At 42.9% G+C, this 23,501-nt stretch overlaps 1 protein-coding gene across 1 annotated transcript in view; it reads left to right on the forward strand.

The window, feature by feature from the left end:
- The window catches only part of LOC139253819 (low-density lipoprotein receptor-related protein 1-like), a 2,398,725-nt gene that overhangs the window by 572,708 nt on the left and 1,802,516 nt on the right, over positions 1–23,501 (forward strand). The window contains exons 5-6 of the mRNA XM_070873585.1: positions 5,975–6,094; positions 22,393–22,521. Of these exons, the coding sequence (XP_070729686.1) occupies positions 5,975–6,094; positions 22,393–22,521 (249 nt within the window). The remainder of the gene's footprint in view (positions 1–5,974; positions 6,095–22,392; positions 22,522–23,501) is intronic.

The following is a 23,501-nucleotide window of genomic DNA, read 5'->3' on the forward strand; positions in this document are numbered from 1 at the left end:
TCAGCTTATAGGACCTCTTCCCACTTCTTACCAATATCATTGGTACCTACATGTACCACGGCAACTGGCTGTTCACCATCCCTCTCAAGAATGCTCTGCAGCCGCTCTGAGACATCCTTGACTCATGCACCAGGGAGGCAACATACCATCCTGGAATCTCGGTTGTGGCCGCAGAAACTTCTATCTATTCGCCTTACAATAGAGCCCCCTATCACTACAGCTCTCCCACTCTTTTTCCCGCCCTTCTGTACAGCAGAGCCACCCATGGTGCCATGAACCTGGCTGCTGGTGCCTTCCATCGATTAGTAATCTCCTCAACAGTATCCAAAATGGTATATCTGTTTTGGAGGGAGATGACCGCAGGGGACTCCTGCACTACCTTCCTGCTCTTGCCTTGTCTCATGGTCAACCATTCACTGTCTGTCCTAACCCTTACCTGCGGTGTGACCATCTCACTAAATGTGCTATCCACAACATTCTCAGCATCGCGCATGCTCCAGAGTGAGTCCATCCGCAGTTCCAGTGCCATCATGCGGTCTATCAGGAGTTGCAGCTGGACAAACTTCCCACACACATCGTAGTCAGGGACATTGGAAGTGTCCCTGACTTCCCACATAGCACAGGAGGAGCATGACATGGGTCCGAGCTCTCCTGCCATGACTTAACCCTTAAATTAATTTACTTACTAAAATTTACTTCAACACCAAATAGCTACTTAGTAGTTCGCTGCCAATTAAATCAATCTAAAAGTCAATCTAAAAGCAAGTTATACTTATCAGTCGAACAGCCAACCACTTACCAGCTGCTTTGATGGGTCCTGCCTGGAGAAAAGCAACCATCAAAGCAGTGATCCTGTCTACAAGGGTGTCAGTGGGTGCAGATTTGCTGGGCCTGCTCCTGTTCAAATTCTTTCCCTTTTTGGTGTGTGCCACCTTCCTCTGCAAAGATGAAAATATAACTTTTTCGAGAGGGTGTATTTCTGCTGGTTGGGACATGTACACATGATCACATTTACAATTGGAATTCCATTGAATAAATGAAAATATTATTTACACTAAATACCTGCCATTTCTTTTTGCACTGTCCTCCAGACCGTGGGGTGGTTACCATTGCACAGTAATCTTCTGCAAGTTGGTTCTAGCGTTTCTTAATTTCTTTTGGTGAAACTTTTATGTGACCTCTGCTGGTGTCCAGCTCGTGCCATCTGGCCTCAATTACAGTAATTGGTGCCTCCACTTCATCCTGTAAGAAATGCTTGGTCCTTGAGCTGCGTTGCATATTGTATTGCAGCTCTGATTTTTTCCAATGAGAATTAAACTTTTCTCACACAACTGGATCTTTAAAAATGGCCGAATGCAGACCGAGAGCTGTACTGGGCATGAACACCCATAGCCGTCATGTCAAAAGCGTCCTTTATTTTTTTGCGCATGCGCAGAAGGAGCAAATCATTTTTTCGGTGCAGACATTAGGCTCCACCCCCCGAAGCTGAAGGATAGGCTGCACGCTGCCAATTTCGAAATATCGAACAAGGAAACTTGCTAGTTATTTTTTTGGAGTAGTTGGGGCCAAAAAAAACGGGCATAACTCTTGCAAAAAATGGCATTGGGGAGAATTGTGCCCATGGTCTTTTAGTCCAATGTGCATTTTTCTTAATGAATAGGACTTGGAATAGTTGGCCATCAAACATTCCAAAGAGTTTATGCAACATTTTCTGCCAATTGGAATTTGCTGACAAGCTTGCGCAATTAATTTATTTGTAACTGTATAACTTTTTCCCTTTTGACTTCATTTTCCAATGTCATTTATTCTAAGAATCCATCCGATTGTTGTAATATTTTTATTGGTAAACAAAATGCAGTTTCGTCCTATTTATATTTTTACTTTCAATTATAAATAATTGAATGCCAAAACCATATGTATTCTTGACCGTGGATAATACAAGCCATATCATCTGTCCATTTGGGCAAAGATTGCCACAGATTGATATTGTTAAATGCAGTGATGCTGCCTGATTACTGAGTAAATGCGGTACTTCAACATTCTTGATTTGTCGCCATCCTTAATGGATTTGTACATCCATCCCAATAATTTAGTAATAGACACAGATATAGGTCACAAAAAAATAGATACAAGTAAAAGCTACCTTAGGAAATAATTATGACCATTTGCTGCTTAATATATTTCCTGTTGAATACAAAACTATAGAGAACCAGTAACTAGTGGTCACATATATTAAAAATCTGTTTCATTGAAGTGTTTAAAGCATGTATGCTATCTTCTCATTGCTGTGCCTCAAAAATGAATTGGTTTATGATGGCGTTACAGTTCAGTTGCTCAGAATGGACTAGAAATGGTTGTGAGAACCTGTCTTCTTCAATTACCTTGTTCATACTTATTGGTTATGAAAAATATGTGCTCCTTGATTTACTAGATTGGGGTTTGACTACTGGACAGCAGGACAACTATTTTGTGTCATCTCAAATGCATTTAGCACATTATCGATCCATATTGGGTGACTGAATTATGTTTGCAAAAATGGCCAATTTTTACTTGGAACTTGCACAATCACTCGAGATAAACGAGTTCTGGATCGTGGGAATATAAAAGCAAATTGAAAAGCACAGAGGGCATGAAAGAAAAAATAGTTCAAAGAAATTGGGAAAAGATTTTGTGAGGAATGCAGCACAAGAACTTGTCGCAAACTTTGGAACTTGGAAGTGTTATACAAAAAAGATGGTGTATATTGTATTTTATTGTGGGCAAACAGTGCATTCGTTTTAGTAACACATTCAGAAATATGCAACAAATATACATTTTGTTAATTCTCGCAAACAATTATTTTGTTGATTGAATCCTGGGTTTTAATACAATAAATCAGATAAGTTGACTGTGATCAAACCCAAAACAATGAAGTGAGTGAAGATAATCTAATTACATTTATTATGCTTTTCTCTTTATCATTAAAAACTTTGCACGCTAACCAGAAGTTAACTAACTGACTTTTGAGTGACTAGTCCCCTTTAAATAAGTTGTATTACTCATCAGCATAGCAAAAATACCTTTGATGCCACTACAGGTGCAGCGTCGAAAATGTGGAATCGAGGCCGTTCTGGATTTGGGGCTTCTCCGGACTTTCGATTGTCTTTCTGACATCACGAATGAGGAAATACCTGAGCCCAGGTTTGGGTATTTCCAGATTTCGGAACGTCAGAAAGGGGGTGGGGGTGCTGGGGGGGTCCCCTGCCGAGGAGTTGTTTGAGCCGCTCGCCCTGTAAATGAGGTCGTTGTGCGGGGCACCGCCGAGGAGATGTTTGGGCAGGCGGGGCCTCGCTGAAGAGGAGTTGTTCAGGCAGGCCCTGATGTACAGGAGCTGGTTGGGCCAGGTCCCGACATGGAGGAGTTGTTCGGGTGGGGCCCCGCCGAAGAGGTGGTGTTCGGGATGGGGCCCCGCTGTGCAGGAGGTGTCTGGGCCGGCGGGCCCCACCGAAGAGGAAGTGTTCGGGCCGGCCGGCCCCGTCGCAGAGGAGGTGTTCGGGCGGGCCAGCGAGGAGACCCCGAGGTAAGGGGGGCAAGCGGGGCGAGGCGAGAGGCAGTGAGGTAAGGGCAGCGGCAGCGAAGGGGGGCATGGTGAGCGGCGGCAAGGCCCGAGGTCGGGCAGTGGCAGGGCCCCAAGGTCAGCAGGGTCAACGGGTCCGGATTCCGGAACATTTTACAGATTCCGGACGACCCTGTCATCGATCTGTCCAGAGTCCGGATTCCAGAACACCAGATTTTAGACGCTGCACCTGAATGTTATAAAATACTGATAAGTAAGAGTTTTGCACCATGACAATTGCCTTGAATCATTCAATTATAAACTGTAATAAAACAGCCTGTACATTCAATCTGCACTCGAATCATTTGATTAGATCAAATAAGTTCATTAATGAATGAGAAGAGTTTCGGAACAAATTACTTCTGGTGTGATTTAAATAAATTATTTAGTAAGAGTTCTGAGACAGCCTTACATGTTGTTTGATGTTTATGTTCAACTTATTATTTCCTAACATTTGTGGGACACATGGGCAAACAATCTTTGCATGATGCAACACATATTATAACAGGTCATGGATAATATTCTGCGTAATGGCATACGCTTCTCAATGTTTTATTGCTCAATGGACTAAGCTTCTCAATGTTTTATTGCTACTACATGGTTTCCATAAACTACATGAGGAGAAGAAACTCATAGTACCCAATTTATATTTCATAATCTTCCCCTTGAATCTCACCAATCTTTTCACAAGTCAGAGGCTGTAATTCCACAAAAAGGTCTGTGAATTAAATGCAACAAGAATGTGATGACCTAATTGATAATGTGTTTCTAGTAATTATTGATCACCCAGACCATCTTTATTGCCTTCTGTAACCACAATAGCTGTTGACTTAGTTACAGTGGGAATAGCTAGCTTGATTTCTTGGAATAATGGAAGGTGGCTGTCCTTTCTTGTAGCCTGCTGCTCTGTGTAAACAGTAAGGATCACTAACCTATTATCTTACTGATGACAAATAGCAAAGAGTAACAGGACATGAAGTCATCAACAATTACACAGATACAAATTGACTCGGACATAATTGTTCAGGCTAATGATCCTTTTGGAGAACACAATTGCCGAGAAATTGGGTGTCGGTAACAGTCGGGAGACACGAAACTTTGCGCCAGGTGCAGAAGTCTCGCCCCTTGCGATAAATTCGGGTTACTGTCCCTGGGAAGAAGTGGAGCACTTCCTTTCTGGGGTGGAAAGAGAGTGCCGCCTCAGCAGCGGTACGCACTGGGACGTGTAGCGCTATCGCGTACAATGGGCTCTTCCCTCAATGAAATGGAAGGGCACAAGTTGCGTACTCTGCCAAAGAAGAAGCTGCCTACCTGGACCACCAGGGAGCAGGGGAGTGCTGCACGATCAGCCCGGCATGTAAGCACATTTTTTTCCATAGCAGCTGGCTATCTGCCCTTTAACTTTCATCACGGAAGCGGCTGGCCGCCAGGTATGCATCCCCTGAAGCAGTCATTGTTATCCTTCGGAAGGAGCAGCGTGGAGGCCTAGCCCAGCAGTCTGTGCGGCCCTCGGCCTGCGAGCGCCATCAGAGCAGGCCGGGGAGCGGAAGGAGCAGTGAGGAGGCACACCACTCCAGGGAGCAGCACGTGCTGGAGCAGGAGAGCAACAACAGTGAAGAGTGACGTCATCAAGATCCAGGTCAGTGATTGGAGCGTGGGCAGGTACAGCAGGAGCGGCGAGGTCGGGGCGAAGGAGCGGCGAGAGATTTTGGAGGGACGTGGTCAGAGCCCAGGAGAGGCGTGAGTTCGGGGCCCAGAAGAGGCAAGGGCCCAGGGGCTGCACGGGCCAGCCCACACTGCGATATGTGTGCGCACTAGGTCTGTGCAGCAGAACTGGTCTCCAGTATTCTTGGTTAATCCTTGCTACTGGACCAAGACCTAGTTCTGTCAAGCCCATGTGGTGGCCGGTTTGCAACGGTCACCACACATTAAAAAAAATCCAAAAAATCCAAGCATAGGCATCTTCCACCCTTCAAGATTTAGTTCGGACCTGGAATTTTAGGTCCATCATTGAAACACTTGTGAACTTTTTGACGTGGAAGCAAGTCATCCTCGATTCGAGGGACTGCCTATGATGATGACGTTGTTATCACCCTGAGCTGCTTCAGGTGGCAAAACACAATTTCGTGGCTGGGGCGATGCGCACACTGATGATGCCATGATCTCCAGGTGCAGGAGATCAGGGCGCAACACCATAGCAGCACCGCTAAACTCCCACCGAATTTAGCAGGTGCCATTGGCGGCGCCGCAAATGCACCCAGTTTCTCCCCCAGTACGTCTTAATTCTTTCTACCATAAAAGCATTTAGTCTTATATTTTTACAGGAAGTAATTTATTGTACAACTCTGTGTACTCAAACTTTTATCTGCTTCCTTTCAGAATTTTCACCCACTTGTAACCAGGCCTATTGTCAGTATCGATGTGCAATCACAAGAAATGGTACAACGTGCTATTGCGGTGATGGTTTGAAAGTAGCACAAGATGGAAAAAGTTGTGAAGGTTTGTTCTCATGGAATTTTTACCATTTTCTTCTGTAAAATTTATCATAATGCAATAATACATTTATTAACGTTACAAAAAAAATGATTGCTCAATTATAACACAATAGTGTTACAGAAGTATTGTATCATTAGACAGTTATATTTTAGTTAGAAATGGACAGATGCAGGTTATATCATGTAAACAATTATTCTTATATCTGTTTGCCCAAGTTATTTTAATTGTGTTTGTCTAGAGGCAAAAATGAATCGAAAATGTAATTAAAAGCAAGCGTTTACAAGCTCACGTGAAGTTTCACTGAGCTTGGGCACAGGGCACAGAACTATTACCAAGTTAGGAATATGAGTTTTGAAACGCCTAAAGTACCTTTGGTGAAAGTTTCACTCAGTGCTAATGCTGGCGCAGGCAAAAACTGCATGTGAGTGCATTTTTTAAAGCTCCACCTGTAATGTGGACCTTGCAGATAATAGATAGCATTTACAAAATTGGGCCATGGGTTTTTAACGCCTAATTTACCACATGACTGATTGTCCAAGTTGCAATTTTACTGGCAAAAAGCAGATCTCACTACAGGCCTACATATGTCCCTTTCAATATTAAATTATAGTAACTTGGTCCCACATTGAATTTCTTGATAGGAGAGAGGTTCTACTGAGATTGCAGTTATTATTGATATAAATCAGGTGGATCCATTAGAAGCTGTCCTGGATTGCTTTGAAGATCCTGTTAAAGTTGTCTTGTTGTTGCATTGTTTATGGAAATGTTTTGAAGAAGATTTGTTAACTAAGGATTTGTGAAAGGTAGGTCATGCCTGCCAAACCTGATTGAATTTTTTGAAGAGGTGACGAATGTAGTGGACAGGGGAATGTCTATGAATGTAATTCTAAAAGGAGAAAGAGTGTTAAAAAAACAAGCCTGAAGGCTCTGTATCTCGATGCGAAGAGCATTCGTAATAAAGTGAATGAATTAACTGGCCGATAGCTGTTAACGGATATGATGTAATTGGGATTACGGAGACATGACTCCAGAGTGACCAAGGCTGGGAACTCAACATCCAGGGGTATTCAATATTCAGGAAGGATAGACAGAAAGGAAAAGGAGGTGGGGTAGCATTAACGCAATAGTAAGGAAGGACATTAGCTTGGATGCTGTGGAATCTGTATGGGTAGAGCTGCGGAACAGCAAAGGGCAGAAAACGCTAGTGGGAGTTGTGTACAGACCACCAAACAGTAGCAGTGAGGTCGGGGACAGCATCAAACAATAAATTAGGGACGTGTGCAATAAAGCTATAGCAGTTATCATGGGAGACTTTAATCTACATATACATTGGGCTAGCCAAACTGGTAGTAATACGGTGGAGGAGGATTTCCTGAAGTGTATAAGGGATGGTTTTCGAGACCAATATGTTGAGGAAGTGATGATAATATGATAGAATTCTTCATTAAGATCGAGAGTGACACAGTTAATTCAGAGACTAGGGTCCTGAACTTAAAGAAAGGTAACTTTGATGGTATGAGACGTGAATTGGCTCGGATAGACTGGCGAATGATACTTAAGGAGTTGACAGTGGATAGGAAATGGCAGACATTTAAAGATCACATGGATGAACTTCAACAATTGTACATCCCTGTCTGACATAAAAAATAAAATGGGGAAGGTGGCTCAGCTGTGGCTAACAAGGGAAATTAGGGATAGTGTTAAATCCTAGGAAGAGGCATATAAATTGGCCAGAAAAAGCAGCAAACCTGAGGACTGGGAGAAATTTAGAATTCAGCAGAGGACAAAGGGCTTAATTAGAAAGGGGAAAATAGAGTATGAGAGTAAGCTTGCAGGGAACATAAAAAGTGACTGCAAAAGCTTCCATAGATATGTGAAGAGAAAAAGATTAGTGAAGACAAATGTTGGTCCCTTGCAGTCAGAATCAGGTGCATTTATAATGGGGAACAAAGAAATGGCAGAACAATTTGGTTCTGTCTTCACCAAGGAAGACACAAATAACATTCCAGAAATACTAGGGGACCGAGGGTCTAGCGAGAAGGAGGAACTGAAGGAAATCCTTATGAGTCAGGAAATTGTGTAAGGGAACTTGATGAGATTGAAGGCCAATCGAGCCCTAGGGCCTGATAGTCTGCATCCCAGAGTACTTAAGGAAGTGGCCCTAAAATAGTGGATGCATTGCTGGCCATTTTCCAACATTCTATAGACTCTGGATCAGTTCCTAGAGATTGGAGGGTAGCTAATGTAATCTCACTTTTTAAAAAAGAAGGGAGAGAGAAAACAGGGAATTATAGACTGGTTAGCCTGACATCGGTAGTGGGGAAAATGTTTGAATCAATTATTAAAGATGTAATAGCACGTATTTGGAAAGCAGTGACAGGATCGGTCCAAGTCAGCATGGATTTATGAAAGGGAAATCATGCTTGACAAATCTTCTGGAATTTTTTGAGGATGTAACTAGTAGAGTGGACAAGGGAGAACCCATGGATGTGGTGTATTTGGACTTTCAAAAGGCTTTTGACAAGGTCCCACACAAGAGATTAGTGTGCAAAATTAAAGCATAAGGTATTGGGGGTAATGTATTAACATGGATGGAGAACTGTTGGCACACAGGAAGCAAAGAATAGGAATAAACGGGTCCTTTTCAGAATGGCAGGCAGTGACTAGTGGGGTACCGCAAGGTTCAGTGCTGGGACCCCAGCTATTTACAATATAATTAATGATTTAGACAAAGGAATTGAATGTAATATCTTCAAGTTTGCAGATGACACTAAGCTGGGTGGCAGAGTGAGCTGTGAGGAGGATGCTAAGAGGCTGCAGGATGACTTGGACAGGTTAGCTGAATGGGCAAATGCATGGCAGATGCAGCATAATGTAGATAAATGTGAGGTAATCCACTTTTGTGGCAAAAACAGAAAGACAGAATGTTATCTGAATGGTGACAGATTAGGAAAAGGGGAAGTGCAACGAGACCTGGGTGTCATGGTACATCAGTCACTGAAAGTTGGCATGCAGGTACAGCAGGCAGTGAAGAAGGCAAATGGCATGTTGGCCTTCATAGCTAGAGGATTTGAGTATAGGAGCAGTTGTACGGGGCATTGGTGAGGCCACACCTGGAATATTGTGTACAGTTTTGGTCTCCTAATCTGAGGAAGAACATTCTTGCTATTGAGGGAGTGCAGCAAAGGTTCACCAGACTGATTCCCGGGATAGCAGGACTGACATATGAAGATAGACTGGATCATCTAGGCTTATATTCACTGGAATTTAGAAGAATGAGAGGGGATTTCATAGAAACATAAAATTCTGATGGGATTGGACAGGTTAGATGCAGGAAGAATGTTCCCAATGTTGGGCAAGTCCAGAACTAGGGGTCACAGTCTAAAGATAAGGGGTAAGCCATTTAGGCCCGAGATGAGGAGGAACTTCTTCACTCAGAATTGTGAACGTGTGAAATTCTCTACCACAGAAAGTTGTTGAGGCCAGTTCGTTAGATATATTCAAAAGGGAGTTAGATGTGGTCCTTAAGGCTAAAGGGGTCCAGCGGTATGCAGAGAAAACAGGAATGGGGTACTGTAGTTGCATGATCAGCCATGATCGCATTGAAAGGTGGTGCAGGCTTGAAGGGCCTAATGGCCTATTTCTGCACCTATTCGCTATGTTTCTATGTTTCTATTTTATCGGGCAAGTCCAGGTATGATCGTTTATCTCTGTAAATGCGTTAGCTATAAGGTCTCTTCCTCCTCAGCAGTCTGCCACCTCTTTTATTGGGCACATAATGTTCTTCAATAAACCTTCTCCCATCTTTATTTTGCAGCATGTGAGTAATCATCAATACTGGCTGAGAAATTACAGGGCCTATTACTGTAAATGCCCTATTATGTCTTCAAAATTATTAAATTGTCCTCTACAAACACAATAGAAATTCAAAATTCACCACAATGAGATTAGATGGTTGTCAAGAGATTTTGAATGACCTTTAATGCACTCACGGATTACTTCAATGCTCCCATGAATTGAAGCAACTTTTATGAAAAGTCCTCCAAATTACAAAATGGCGTCCATACTGCTGGTTAAGGTCAGTTCAGTGCAGCTTTTCGCATTGCTTTGCGCAAGCTATTATTTGGGCGGTATATGGGCAAGATGCCGAAAGTAGCGCTCGTCGATAATCTGGGCGGTATTTGTTAAAGTCCCACATAAGAGAATGTTCTCTAAGGTAGAAGCCCACAGAGTTGAGGGCAAATTATTGACCTGGTTAGGAAATTGGATGAGTGGCAGGAGACAAAGAGTAGGGTTAATGGGTAGGTACTCAAATTGGCAGAATGTGTCACACAGGGATCTGTGTTGGGGCCTCAACTATTTACAATATTTTTAATGACTTAGATGATGGCATAGAAAGTCATATATCCAAATATGCAAATATACCAATGACATAAAGACAGGCAGCATTGTAGGCACTGTAGATGAAAGCATAAAACTACAAGGTGATATTGATAGATTAAGTGAACGAACGTGGCAAATGGATTTCAATGTAAGCAAATGTGAGGTCATCCACTTTCGATCGAAAAAGAATAGAACAGGATACTTTCTAAATGGTAAAAAACTAACAACAGTGGATGTCCAAAGAGACTTGAGGGTTAAGGTACGTAGATCATTAAATTGTCATTAATAGATACAGAAAATAATCAAAAAGGTTAATGGAATGGTGGCCTTTATATCTTGAGGACTAGAGTACAAGGGGGCAGAATTTATGCTGCAGCTATACAAACCCTGGTTAGACCACACCTGGAGTACTGTGAGCTGTTCTGTGTACCACACCTTAGGAAGGGTATATTGGCCTTGGAAGGAGTGCAGCATAGGTTTACCAGAATGATACCCAGACTTCAAGGGTTAAGTTACAAGGAGAGAGTACACAAATTAGGGTTGTATTCCCTAGAATTTAGAAGGTTAAGGGACCTGATCGAAGATTTCAGAATATGAAGGGAAACAGATATAGCAGATTGAGATAAACTATTTTCACTGGTTGGGGATTCTTGGACTAGGCGCGTAACCTAAAAATTAGAATCAGACCTTTCAGGAGTGAGATTAGGAAACACTTCTACACACTATCGGCTGAATTTTCAGTCTTCTGCCACCCCTGATAGCACCTCAGAGGGGCGGCAATGGTGGCGGAAAGCACTTCTGGACGGGTGAAGATGGCGGGCACACTGTGCTGGCGCAGAATGAATGAATCATAGCTGTTGCATCCCTTGCCTGCTGCCTGTCTGCATGTTGTTGATGGCGATGCCTTCATCTGTGTGCTGCCCTGCTTCTGACCAGGTGTACCAGGTGTCACCCTCACAACACTCCCCTGATCCTCAGGGTGAGCCCTGCCATGCAGGTCTCTGCAGCCCATGGGACTCCACTAATGAGTCAGACCTGAAAGTTGCACAAAAGTATAGGGATATGTGCAAACCTCTGAGCAGCATTCAGCAGGTTTGATGGGGGATGGGAACCAATGCAGGGAGACAGAGGGAAACAAAAAGGAGACAAAAGCAAAAGACAGAAAGGAGATGAGGAAAAGTGGAGGGCAGAGAAACCCAAGGCAAAGAACAAAAAGGGCCACTGTACAGCAAAATTCTAAAAGGACAAAGGGTGTTAAAAAAACAAGCCTGAAGGCTTTGTGTCTTAATGCAAAGAGTATCTGTAATAAGTTGGATGAATTAACTGTGCAAATAGATATTAACAAATATGATGCGATTGGGATTACGGAGACGTGGCTCCAGGATGATCAGGGCTGGGAACTCAACATTCAGGGGTATTCAACATTCAGGAAGGATAGAATAAAAGGAAAAGGAGGTGGGGTAGCATTGCTGGTTAAAGAGAAGATTAATGCAATAGTTAGGAAGGACATTAGCTTGGATGATGTGGAATCGATATGGGTAGAGCTGCAGAACACCAAAGAGCAAAAAACATTAGTGGGAGTTGTGTACAGACCTCCAAACAGTAGTAGTGATGTTGGGGAGGGCATCAAACAGGAAATTAGGGGTGCATGCAATAAGGGTGCAGCAGTTATAATGGGTGACTTTAATATGCACATAGATTGGGCTAACCAAACTGGAAGCAATACGGTGGAGGAGGATTTCCTGGAGTGCATAAGGGATAGTTTTCTAGACCAATATGTCGAGGAACCAACTAGTGGGGAATCCATCTTAGACTGGGTGTTGTGTAATGAGAGAGGATTAATTAGCAATCTCGTTGTGCGAGGCCCCTTGGGAAAGAGTGACCATAATATGGTGGAATTCTGCATTAGGATGGAGAATGAAACAGTTAATTCAGAGACCATGGTCCAGAACTTAAAGAAGGGTAATTTTGAAGGTATGAGGCATGAATTGGCTAGGATAGATTGGTGAATGATACTTAAGGAGTTGACTGTGGATGGGCAATGGCAGACATTTAGAGACCGCATGGATGAACTACAACAATTGTACATCCCTGTCTGGTGTAAAAATAAAAAAGGGAAGGTGGCTCAACCGTGGCTATCAAGGGAAATCAGGGATAATATTAAAGCCAAGGAAGTGGCATACAAATTGGCCAGAAATAGCAGCGAACCCGGGGACTGGGAGAAATTTAGAACTCAGCAGAGGAGGACAAAGGGTGTGATTAGGGCAGGGAAAATGGACTACGAGAAGAAGCTTGCAGGGAACATTAAGACGGATTGCAAAAGTTTCTATAGATATGTAAAGAGAAAAAGGTTAGTAAAGACAAACGTAGGTCCCCTGCAGTCAGAATGAGGGGAAGTCATAAAGGGGAACAAAGAAATGGCGGACCAATTGAACAAGTACTTTGATTCGGTATTCACTAAGGAGGACACTAACAACCTTCCGGATATAAGAGGGGTCAGAGGATCTAGTAAGGAGGAGGAACTGAGGGAAATCCTTATTAGTCAGGAAATTGTGTTGGGGAAATTGATGGGATTGAAGGCCGATAAATCCCCAGAGCCTGATGGACTGCATCCCAGAGTACTTAAGGAGGTGGCCCTGGAAATAGTGGATGCATTGACAGTCATTTTCCAACATTCCATAGGCTCTGGATCAGTTCCTATCGAGTGGAGGGTAGCCAATGTAACCCCACTTTTTAAAAAAGGAGGGAGAGAGAAAACAGGGAATTATAGACCGGTCAGCCTGACATCGGTAGTGGGTAAGATGATGGAATCAATTGTTAAGGATGTCATAGCAGCGCATTTGGAAAGAGGTGACATGATAGGTCCAAGTCAGCATGGATTTGTGAACGGGAAATCATGCTTGACAAATCTTCTGAAATTTTTTGAGGATGTTTCCAGTAGAGTGGACAAGGGAGAACCAGTTGATGTGGTATATTTGGACTTTCAGAAGGCTTTCGACAAGGTCCCACACAAGAGATTAATGTGCAAAGTTAAAGCACATGGGATTGGGGGTAGTGTGCTGACATGGATTGAGAACTGGTTGTCAGACAGGAAGCAAAGAATAGGAGTAAATGGGTCCTTTTCAGAATGGCAGGCAGTGACTAGTGAGGTGCTGCAAGGTTCTGTGCTGGGGCCCCAGCTGTTTACACTGTACATTAATGATTTAGACGAGGGGATTAAATGTAGTATCTCCAAATTTGCGGATGACACTAAGTTAGGTGGCAGTGTGAGCTGCGAGGAGGATGCTATGAGGCTGCAGAGCGACTTGGATAGGTTAGGTGAGTGGGCAAATGCATGGCAGATGAAGTATAATGTGGATAAATGTGTGGTTATCCACTTTGGTGGTAAAAACAGAGAGACAGACTATTATCTGAATGGTGACAGATTCGGAAAAGGGGAGGTGCAACGAGACCTGGGTGTCATGGTACATCAGTCATTGAAGGTTGGCATGCAGGTACAGCAGGTGGTTAAGAAAGCAAATGGCATGTTGACCTTCATAGCGAGGGGATTTGAGTATAGGGGCAGGGAGGTGTTGCTACAGTTGTACAGGGCCTTGGTGAGGCCACACCTGGAGTATTGTGTACAGTTTTGGTCTCCTAACCTGAGGAAGGACATTCTTGCTATTGAGGGAGTGCAGCGAAGGTTCACCAGACTGATTCCCGGGATGGTGGGACTGACCTATCAAGAAAGACTGGATCAACTGGGCTTGTATTCACTGGAGTTCAGAAGAATGAGAGGGGACCTCATAGAAATGTTTAAAATTCTGATGGGTTTAGACAGGTTAGATGCAGGAAGAATGTTCCCAATGTTGGGGAAGTCCAGAACCAGGGGTCACAGTCTAAGGATAAGGGGTAAGCCATTTAGGACCGAGATGAGGAGAAACTTCTTCACTCAGAGAGTGGTGAACCTGTGGAATTCTCTACCACAGAAAGTTGCTGAGGCCAATTCACTAAATATATTCAAAAAGGAGTTAGATGTAGTCCTTACTACTCGGGGGATCAAGGGGTATGGTGAGAAAGCAGGAATGGGGTACTGAAGTTGTATGTTCAGCCATGAACTCATTGAATGGCGGTGCAGGCTCGAAGGGCCGAATGGCCTACTCCTGCACCTATTTTCTGTTTCTATGTTTCTATGCGCCGAAACAATTAATAAAACTATATGAAGAAATAAATACTGCGCATCCTGGAAAATGAAATAAACATCGAAACATAGAAACATAGAAAATAGGTGCAGGAGTAGGCTATTCGGCCCTTCGAGCCTGCACCGCCATTCAATAAGACCATGGCTGATCATTCCCTCAGTACCCCCCTCCTGCTTTCTATAAAACACTAATAATTAAAAAAACTATATGAAAAGATAAATACTGTGGATGCTGGAAAATGAAATAAAATCACTAATAAAAAATAAAACTATATGAAAAGATAAATACTGTGGATGCTGGAAAATGAAATAAAAGCACTAATAATTAATAAAACTATATAAAAGGTAAATACTGCGGATGCAGCTAGAAACTGAAATAAAAACAGTAATAATTTATAAAACTATATCAAAACATAAATACTGCGGATGCATGCTTGAAAATGAAACAAAAACGATAATAAGTAATAACATTTTATGAAAAGATAAATTCTGTGCATGCTGGAAAATGAAATAGAAACAATAATAATTACATCCCTGTATGGCGTAAAAATACAAAAAGGGAAGGTGGCTCAACCGTGGCTAACAAGAGAAATTAGGGATAGTGTTAAATCCAAGGAAGAGGCTTATAAATTGGCCAGAAAAAGCAGCAAATCTGAGGACGAGGAGAAGTTTAGAATTCAGCAGAGGAGGACTAAGGTTTTAATTCAGAGAGGGAAAATAGAGTATGAGAGGAAGCTTGCCGGGAACATAAAAACTGACCGCAAAAGCTTCTATAGATATGTGAAGAGAAAAAGATTAGCGAAGACTAATGTAGGTCCCTTGCAGTCAGAATCTGGTGAATTCATAATGGGGAACAAGGAAATGGCAGACCAATTGAACAAATATGTTGGTTCTGTCTTCACTAAGGAAGACATGAATAACCTCCTAAAAATAATAGGGGACTGAGGGTCAAGCGAGAAGGGGGAACTGAGAGAAATCCTTATTCGTCAGAAAATGGTGTTCGGGAAATTGAAGCAACTGAAGGCCGATAAATCCCCAGTCTGCATCCCAGAGTACTTAAGGAAGTGGCCCTAGAAATATTAGATGCAGTAGTAGTCATTTTCCAACATTCCATGGACTCTGGATCAGCTCCTAAGGAGTGGAGGGTAGCTAATGTAACCCCACTTTTTAAAAAAGGAGGGAGATAGAAAATGGAATTATAGACCGGTTAGCCTGACATCGGTGGTGAGGAAAATGCTGGAGTCAATTATTAAAGATGCAATAGCAGAGCTTTTGGAAAGCAGTGACAGGATCGGTCCAAGTCAGCATGGATTTATGAAAGGGAAATAATGCTTGACAAATCTTCTAGAGTTTTTTAAGGATGTAACTAGTAGAGTGGATAAGGGAGAACCAGTAGATGTGGTGTATTTGGACTTTCAAAAGGCTTTTGACAAGGTCACACACAGGAGTTTAGACTGCAAAATTAAAGCACATGGTATTGGGGGCAATGTATTGATGTGGATGAAGAAATAGTTGGCAGACAGGTAGCAAATTGTGGGAATAAACGGCTCCTTTTCAGAATGGCAGGCATTGACTAGTGCGGTGCCGCATGGTTCAGTGCTGGGACCCCAGCTATTTACAATATACATTAATGATTTAGACGAAGGAATTGAATGTAATATCTTCAAGTTTGCAGATGACACTAAACTGGGAGGCAGTGCGAGCTGTGAGGAGGATGCTAAGAGGCTGCAGGGTGACTTGGACAGGTTAGGTGAGTGGGCAAATGCATGGCAGATGCAGTATAATGTGGATAAATGTGAGGTTTATCCACATTATACTGGCAAAAGCAGGAAGGCAGAATATTATCTGAATGGTGACAGATTAGTAAAAGGGGAAGTGCAACGAGACCTGGGTGTCATGGTATATCAGTCATTGAAGGTAGGCAGGCCAGTACAGCAGGCAGTAAAGAAAGCAAATGGCATGTTGGCCTTCACAGCGAAGGGATTTGAATATAGGAGCAGGAAGGTCTTGCTGCAGTTGTGCAGGGCCTTGGTGAGACCACACCTTGAGTATTGTGTGCAGTTTTGGTCTCCTAATCTGAGGAAGGATGTGTTTGCTATTGAGGGAGTTCAGCGAAGGTTCACCAGACTGATTCCCGGGATAGCAGGACTGACATATGAGGAAAGACTGGATCGGCTAGGCTTGTACTCACTGGACTTAAGAAGAATGAGAGGGGATCTCATGGAAACATATAAAATTCTGACAGGACAGGACAGGTTAGATGCAGGAAGAATGTTCTCGATATTGCGGAAGTCCAAAGCCGGGGGCACAGTCTAAGGATAAGTGGTAAGCCATATAGGACCGAGATGAGAAGAAACTTTTTCAGCCAGAGAGTTGTGAACCTGTGGAATTCTCTGCCACAGAAAGTTGTTGATGCCAGTTTGTTGGACATATTCAAAAAAGGGAGTTAGATGTGGCCCTTATGGCTAAAGGGATCAGGGAGTACAGAGAGAAGGCTGGGTTGGGGTACTGAGGTTGAATGATCAGCCATGTTCATATTGAATGGCGGTACAGGCTCGAAGGGCCGAGTGGCCTGCTCCTGCACCTATTTTCTATGTTTCTATTAATGAAACTATATCAAAAGGTAAATAATGTGGATGTATGCAGGAAACTGAAATAAAAACAATAATGAATAAAACCTCTTACCTACCAAAGGGCGCCAGCGATGTCGCGTTCGAGCACCACATCGAAAACCTCACGGGGGCACTGCTGGGAAAAGTCCTATCTTTTCCTCAAGGGGGCACTGTCCTATCTTTTCCTTGGTGAATTTCGCTGTGGCAATCCTGTTCTGCCGGCCCGCACGCTGCAGAGCTCACCAATGGAAACCTTCCTATATTATAGCTTCACCGCGCCGTTTTCAGCGGAAATGAACACCGCTGAAATCCTCCCCGAGCTGAATATGGCTCGAGGAGGGAAACGTACTCGACCACGGTGGCCGATCTATTTTTTCAACTGACCGTCCAAATTCCATGGGTAGCCGTCCCTTCGGAGACCGTGAATTTCGGGCTCACAATCTTCAGGTTACCGCAAAGATTGATATGATGCTTCCTGTAGCTGTAAAGCTGTTTTATAAATACATTAAGAACAAGAGGATAACTAAAGAAAAAGTAGAGCCTATGAGAGACCATGAAGGTAATCTGTGAGTGGAGGCAGAAGACATGGGTATGGTTCTTAATGAATACTTACGTTTGCTTCCACAAAAGAGAGGGGCAATGCAAACATTACCATCATGGAGGAGTGTGAAATATTAGATTAAATTAACATTGTGAGAGAGTATGTATTAAGAGATTTAGCAACTTTGAAAGTTAATAAATCCCTAAGCCCGGATGAAATGTATCCCAGGCTGTTAAGAGAAGCAAGAGAGGAAATAGCAGAGGCTTTGACCATCTTTTTCAAAACCTGTCTGGCTACAGGTGTGGTTCCAGAGGACTGGAGGACTGCTAATATTGTGCTGTTGCTTAAAAAGGGAGAAAGGGATAGACCTAGTAATTACAGGCCAGTCAGCTTAACCTCAGTGGTGGGAAAATTATTGGAAAAAATTCTGAGGGACAAGATAAATCTTCATTTAGAAAGACACGGATTAATCAAGGGCAGTCAGCATGGATTTGTAAAGGGAATGTCTTATCTGACTAATTAGATTGAATTTTTTGAGGAGGTAACGAGGAGGGTCGATGTGGGTAGTGCGTTTGATGTCGCGTATATGGATTTTAGCAAGGCATTTGATGAGATAGCACGTGGCAGACTGGTCTTGAAAGTAAAAGCCCATGGGATCCAAGACAAAGTGGCAAGTTGGATCCAAAATTGGCTCAGAGGCAGGAAGCAAAGGTGTTTTTGTGACTGGAAGCCTGTTTCCAGTGGGGTTCCACAAGGCTTGGTACTCGGTCCCTTGCATTTTGTGGTATAGATTAATGATTTAGACTTGAATGTCGTGGAGTATGATTAAAAGGTTTGCAGATAATACAAAATTGGCTGTGTGGTTAATAATGAAGAAAGCTATAGACTGCAGGAAGATATCAATGAACTGGTAAAGGGCCCCAGCTATTCACAATCCATACCAATGATTTGGATGAGGGGACCAAATGTAATGTATCCAAGTTTGCTAATGACACAAAGCTGGGTGGGCATTTAAGTTCTGAGGAGGATGCAAAGAGGCTTCAAGGGGATATCAACAGGCTAAGTGAGTGGGCAAGAACATGGCAAATGGAATATAGAAACATAGAAACATAGAAACATAGATAATAGGTGCAGGAGCAGGCCATTCAGCCCTTCTAGCCTGCACCGCCATTCAATGAGTTCATGGCTGAACATGAACATAGAGAAGTTAGCCACTTGGTCTGAAAAATGGAAAAGCAGAGTATTTTTTAAATGGTGAGAGATTGGGAAATGTTGGTATTCAGAGGGACCTGGGTGTTGTTGTACACGAATCACTGAAAGTTAACATGCAGGTACAGCAAGCAATTAAGAAAGCAAATGGTATGTTGGCTTTTACTACAAGGGGATTTAAATATGAGTTAAGATGTCTTGCTGCAATTATATAGGGCCTTGGTGAGACCCCACCTGGAGTATTATATACAGTTTTGATCTCCTTACCTAAGGAAGGATATACTTGCCATAGAGGGAGTGCAACGAAGGTTCACTAGACTGATTCCTGGGATGGGTGGATTATCCTATGAGGAGAGATTGAGTCGACTAGCCCTATATTTCCTAGAGTTTAGAAGAATGAGAGGTAATCTCATTGAAACATACAAACATTGAAACATATGCTTGAACTGCATAAAACATTCGTTAAGCCACAGCTAAAGTACTGTGTGCAGTTCTGATCACCACATTACAGAAAAGATGTAATTGCACTGGAAAGGGTGCAGAGGAGATTTACAAGAATGTTGCTGGACTGAAGAGTTTTGTCTATGAGGAACGATCGGAGATGCTGGGTCTGTTTTCCTTAGAACAGAGGAGGCTAAGGGGAGACCTGATTGTGTTGTATAACATTGTGTGGGGCCTGGATAGAGTGGATAGGAAGGACCTGTTTCCCTTGGTAGAGGGGTCAACAACCAGGCAGCACAGATTGAAATTAATTGGGGGGGAGTTTAGAGGAGATATGAGGGGAAATTGCTTTACAAAGAGAGTGGTGGGGGCATGGAACTCACTGCCTGAAAGGATGGTAAAGGCAGGAACCCTCAGCACATTTAAAAGATACTTGGATGTGCACTTGAAGTTCACTCTATCTCGGCCCCACATAATTTTATACACCTCAAAGTGAGCTCCCCTCAGCCTCCTCTGCTCCACAAAAAACGATCCTAGCCTATCCAATCTTTTCTCATAGCTAAAATTCTCCAGTCCAGGCAACATCGTCGTAAATCTCCTCTGCACCCTTGCTAATACAATCACATCTTTCCTGTAATGTGATGACCAGAACTGCACGCAGTACTCTAGCTGTGGCCTAACTAGTGTTTTATACAGTTCGAGCGTGACCTCCCTGGCAAGTGTCCCATATGCCTTCTTAACTACCTTATCTATCTGTCCTGCTACCTCCAAGGATCTGTGGACATACACTGCAAGGTCCCTCTGTTCCTCTACACTTTTCAGTGTCCTACCATTTATTTTGTATTCCCTTGCCTTGTTAGCCCTCCCCAAATGCATTACATCACACTTCTCCAGATTGAATTCCATTTACCACTGTTCTGCCCACATTAACATAATAACATAAGACCATAAGAATTAGTAGCAGGAGTAGGCCATTCAGCCTCTCGAGCCTGCTCTGCCATTCATTATCATGGCTGATCTTCTACCTCAGCTCCACTTTCCTGCACTATCCACATATTCCTTGAGTCACTTAATATCCAAAAATCTATCGATCTCTGTCTTGAATATACTGAAAGACTGAGCCTACACAGCCCTCTGGGTTAGTGAATGACAAAGATTCACCACCCTTTGAATGAAGAAGTTTTTCCTCATCTCAGTCCTAAATGGCCGACCTCTTATTCTGAGACTGTGACCCCTAGTTATAGACACCTCAGCCAGAGGAAACATCCTTCCTACATCTACCCTGTCAAGCTCTGTAAGAATTTTGTATGTTTCAATGAAATCACCTCTAATTCTTCTAAACTCTCGGCCTAGTCTATTCAGTCTCTCCTCATTGGACTTTCACCCCATTCTAGGACTCAGTCTGGTGAACCTTTGTTGCACTCCCTCTATGGCAAGTATATGCTTCCTTAGGTAAGGAGACCAAAACTGTACATAGTACTCCAGGTGTGACATATGCTATTTGTAAATATAGAGATAGCTTGAGTAAATCATAGAATCATAGAAATTTACAGCATGGAAGAAGATCATTTCAGTCCAACGTGTCCAAGCTGGCCAACCAAGAGCTATCCATCCTAATCCCACTTTCCAGCTCTTGGTCCATAGTCCTGTTTCCCTTGGCATAGGGGCCAACAACCAGGGGGCATAGTTTTAAAATAAGTGGTAGGAGGTTTAGAGGGCATTTGAGGGGAAATATTTTCACCCAGAGGGTGGTGGGGGTCTGGAACTTACTACCTGAAAGGGTGGTAGAGGCAGAAACCCTCACTATATTTAAAAAGTACTTGGATATGCACCTGAAGTGCCGTAACCTACAAGGCTATGGACCAAGAGCTGGAAAGTGGGATTAGGCTGTATCATCATAGGCGGTCCCTCGAAACGAGGATGACTTCTTCCACGCCAAACAAAGGACGAGTTCACAGGTGTTTCAATGAAGGACCTGAACTACATCCTGAATGGTGGAAGATGATTGTGCGTGAATTTTTTTAACGTGGAGTGGCCGTTGCACACCAGCCACCATAAGGACTTGACAGAGCTAGGTCTTGGTTCAGTCGGCTGTAAAGCTCTTTGTTGGCCTGCATGGACACAATGGGCCGAATGGCCTCCTTCTGTGCTGTAAGTTTCTATGATTCTATGATGATTGGCTTTTTATGCTGCAAGTTCCTTTCAGGTGACTGCAGGGAAAACTAGCTAAATCTGACAGCTTGCTGTACACAGCTGCATAAAGCAAGTGACATATTTCATATTTGCCAGGGGCAACATCTTCATAAGTGGAAAGGACCCACCAGGTAGAATTCTTGGGATCCCTCGGTAGAAAACAATTATTGTACTATACTAACTATTAGCAGAAAATTGCTGATTTGTACATAAGTAGAATTTCGCACATATAAACAGTGAGAAACCAAGTTTCAAGCTCCTGGCATCTAAACCAGTTGTATTTAAACATGGTCCAAAAGACCATGTCAGATACCCAAAGGAAGCAGTATTTCATTGCAGAAAATGTATTCTTTATTAGTACACAGCAACAGCTAGAAGTCAGTAAGTTGACAAATGTAGAAAAGAATAGAATCCTAATAAGCTTGGGATCCCTTCACAGACTCCCTTTGGTTCAGTAATCCCAACTTGAAAATCTGTCATCTGGAGCATTTTTTGAGTGTTTGCCTGGGATAGTACTGATTTCTGGCTGTCAAAACAGCAAAATATTTCTGTCTCTTTTTAATCAGTTAGTTGGTTATTTATGTCAATTTAATAAAGACATCGTAGGCATTAAATAACTCAAAAGAGTTCTTGGATTTGGATGCAGGTCTGACATACTGATTCTGATTATAATTACATGACATGATGATATGACATGCAGCATCAGCATAAATTGACACAACTTCTTGCCTGCTTCTTTCAGATTTTGACGAATGCAGTGTATATGGAACTTGTAATCAAATATGCACAAATAGCAATGGATCGTATATGTGTGGCTGTGTGGAAGGTTATTTGATGCAACCAGACAACAAAACTTGCAAGGCCAAAAACGGTAAGTGATGAGCACTTTTTGCTTTACTTTTTAATTTTCATTGACAAATGTTGAAGAAATGCAGTTAATTTGATGATCATGCATGGTCAGGTGTGAAGTCACTGTTGAACAGAGTTCAGGTCGGAGAGAGGGCTAAAACACTTTAGCCCCGATTCTCTGACCCACAATCCTATGAGTGCAGCTCCTAGCTGGCAGCAACGGATTGCAAAATTGGTCCTAATACGGAATCAAATTATTTAGAATGTAATTTATTTTAATGTTGTTCCCTACAAACCATGTATTCTTCCATTATTCAAATTGCCTTTCGCCAAGCAAATGAATCACCGTAAATATTTCTTCAATAATTTTAGTGCAAATTGAAATGCAGCGTTTATTTCATTTGTTCTTGTGATATGGGTGATGCTGACAAGGCTACATTTAATACCCATCCGTAGTTGCCCTGAGATAATGGTGGTGAGCCTTTTCCTTGAACTGCAGTAGTCTTCATGGTGATGGTGCTCCCACAAGTAACATTCACGCCACACAAGTGTCAGGCAATGACGATCTTCATCAAATGAGAGCCTAACCATTGCTAATTGATATTCAACGGCATTACCATCACCGAATCCACCACCATCAACATTTGGGGGTCGCCATTAACCAAAAACTTAACTGGATCAGCCACATAAATACTGTGGCTACAAGAGCAGGTCAGAGTGCTGGGTATTCTGTGGCGACTGTTTCACCTCCTGACCCCTCAAAAGACTTTCCACCATCTACAAGGCACAAGTCAGGAGTGTGATGACATATTCTTCACTTGCCTGGATGAATGCAGCTCCAACAACACTCAAGAAGCTTGACACCATCCAGGACAAAGTTGCCCGACCACCACCTTAAAGATTCACTCCCTCCACTAACGGCGCACCGTGGCTGCGGTGTGTACCATCTCATCATCATAAGCAGTCCCTCAGAATCGAGGAAGACTTGCTTCCACTCTTAGC

Source organism: Pristiophorus japonicus, chromosome 3, assembly GCF_044704955.1.
Source record: "Pristiophorus japonicus isolate sPriJap1 chromosome 3, sPriJap1.hap1, whole genome shotgun sequence".
NCBI lineage: Eukaryota > Metazoa > Chordata > Chondrichthyes > Pristiophoridae > Pristiophorus > Pristiophorus japonicus.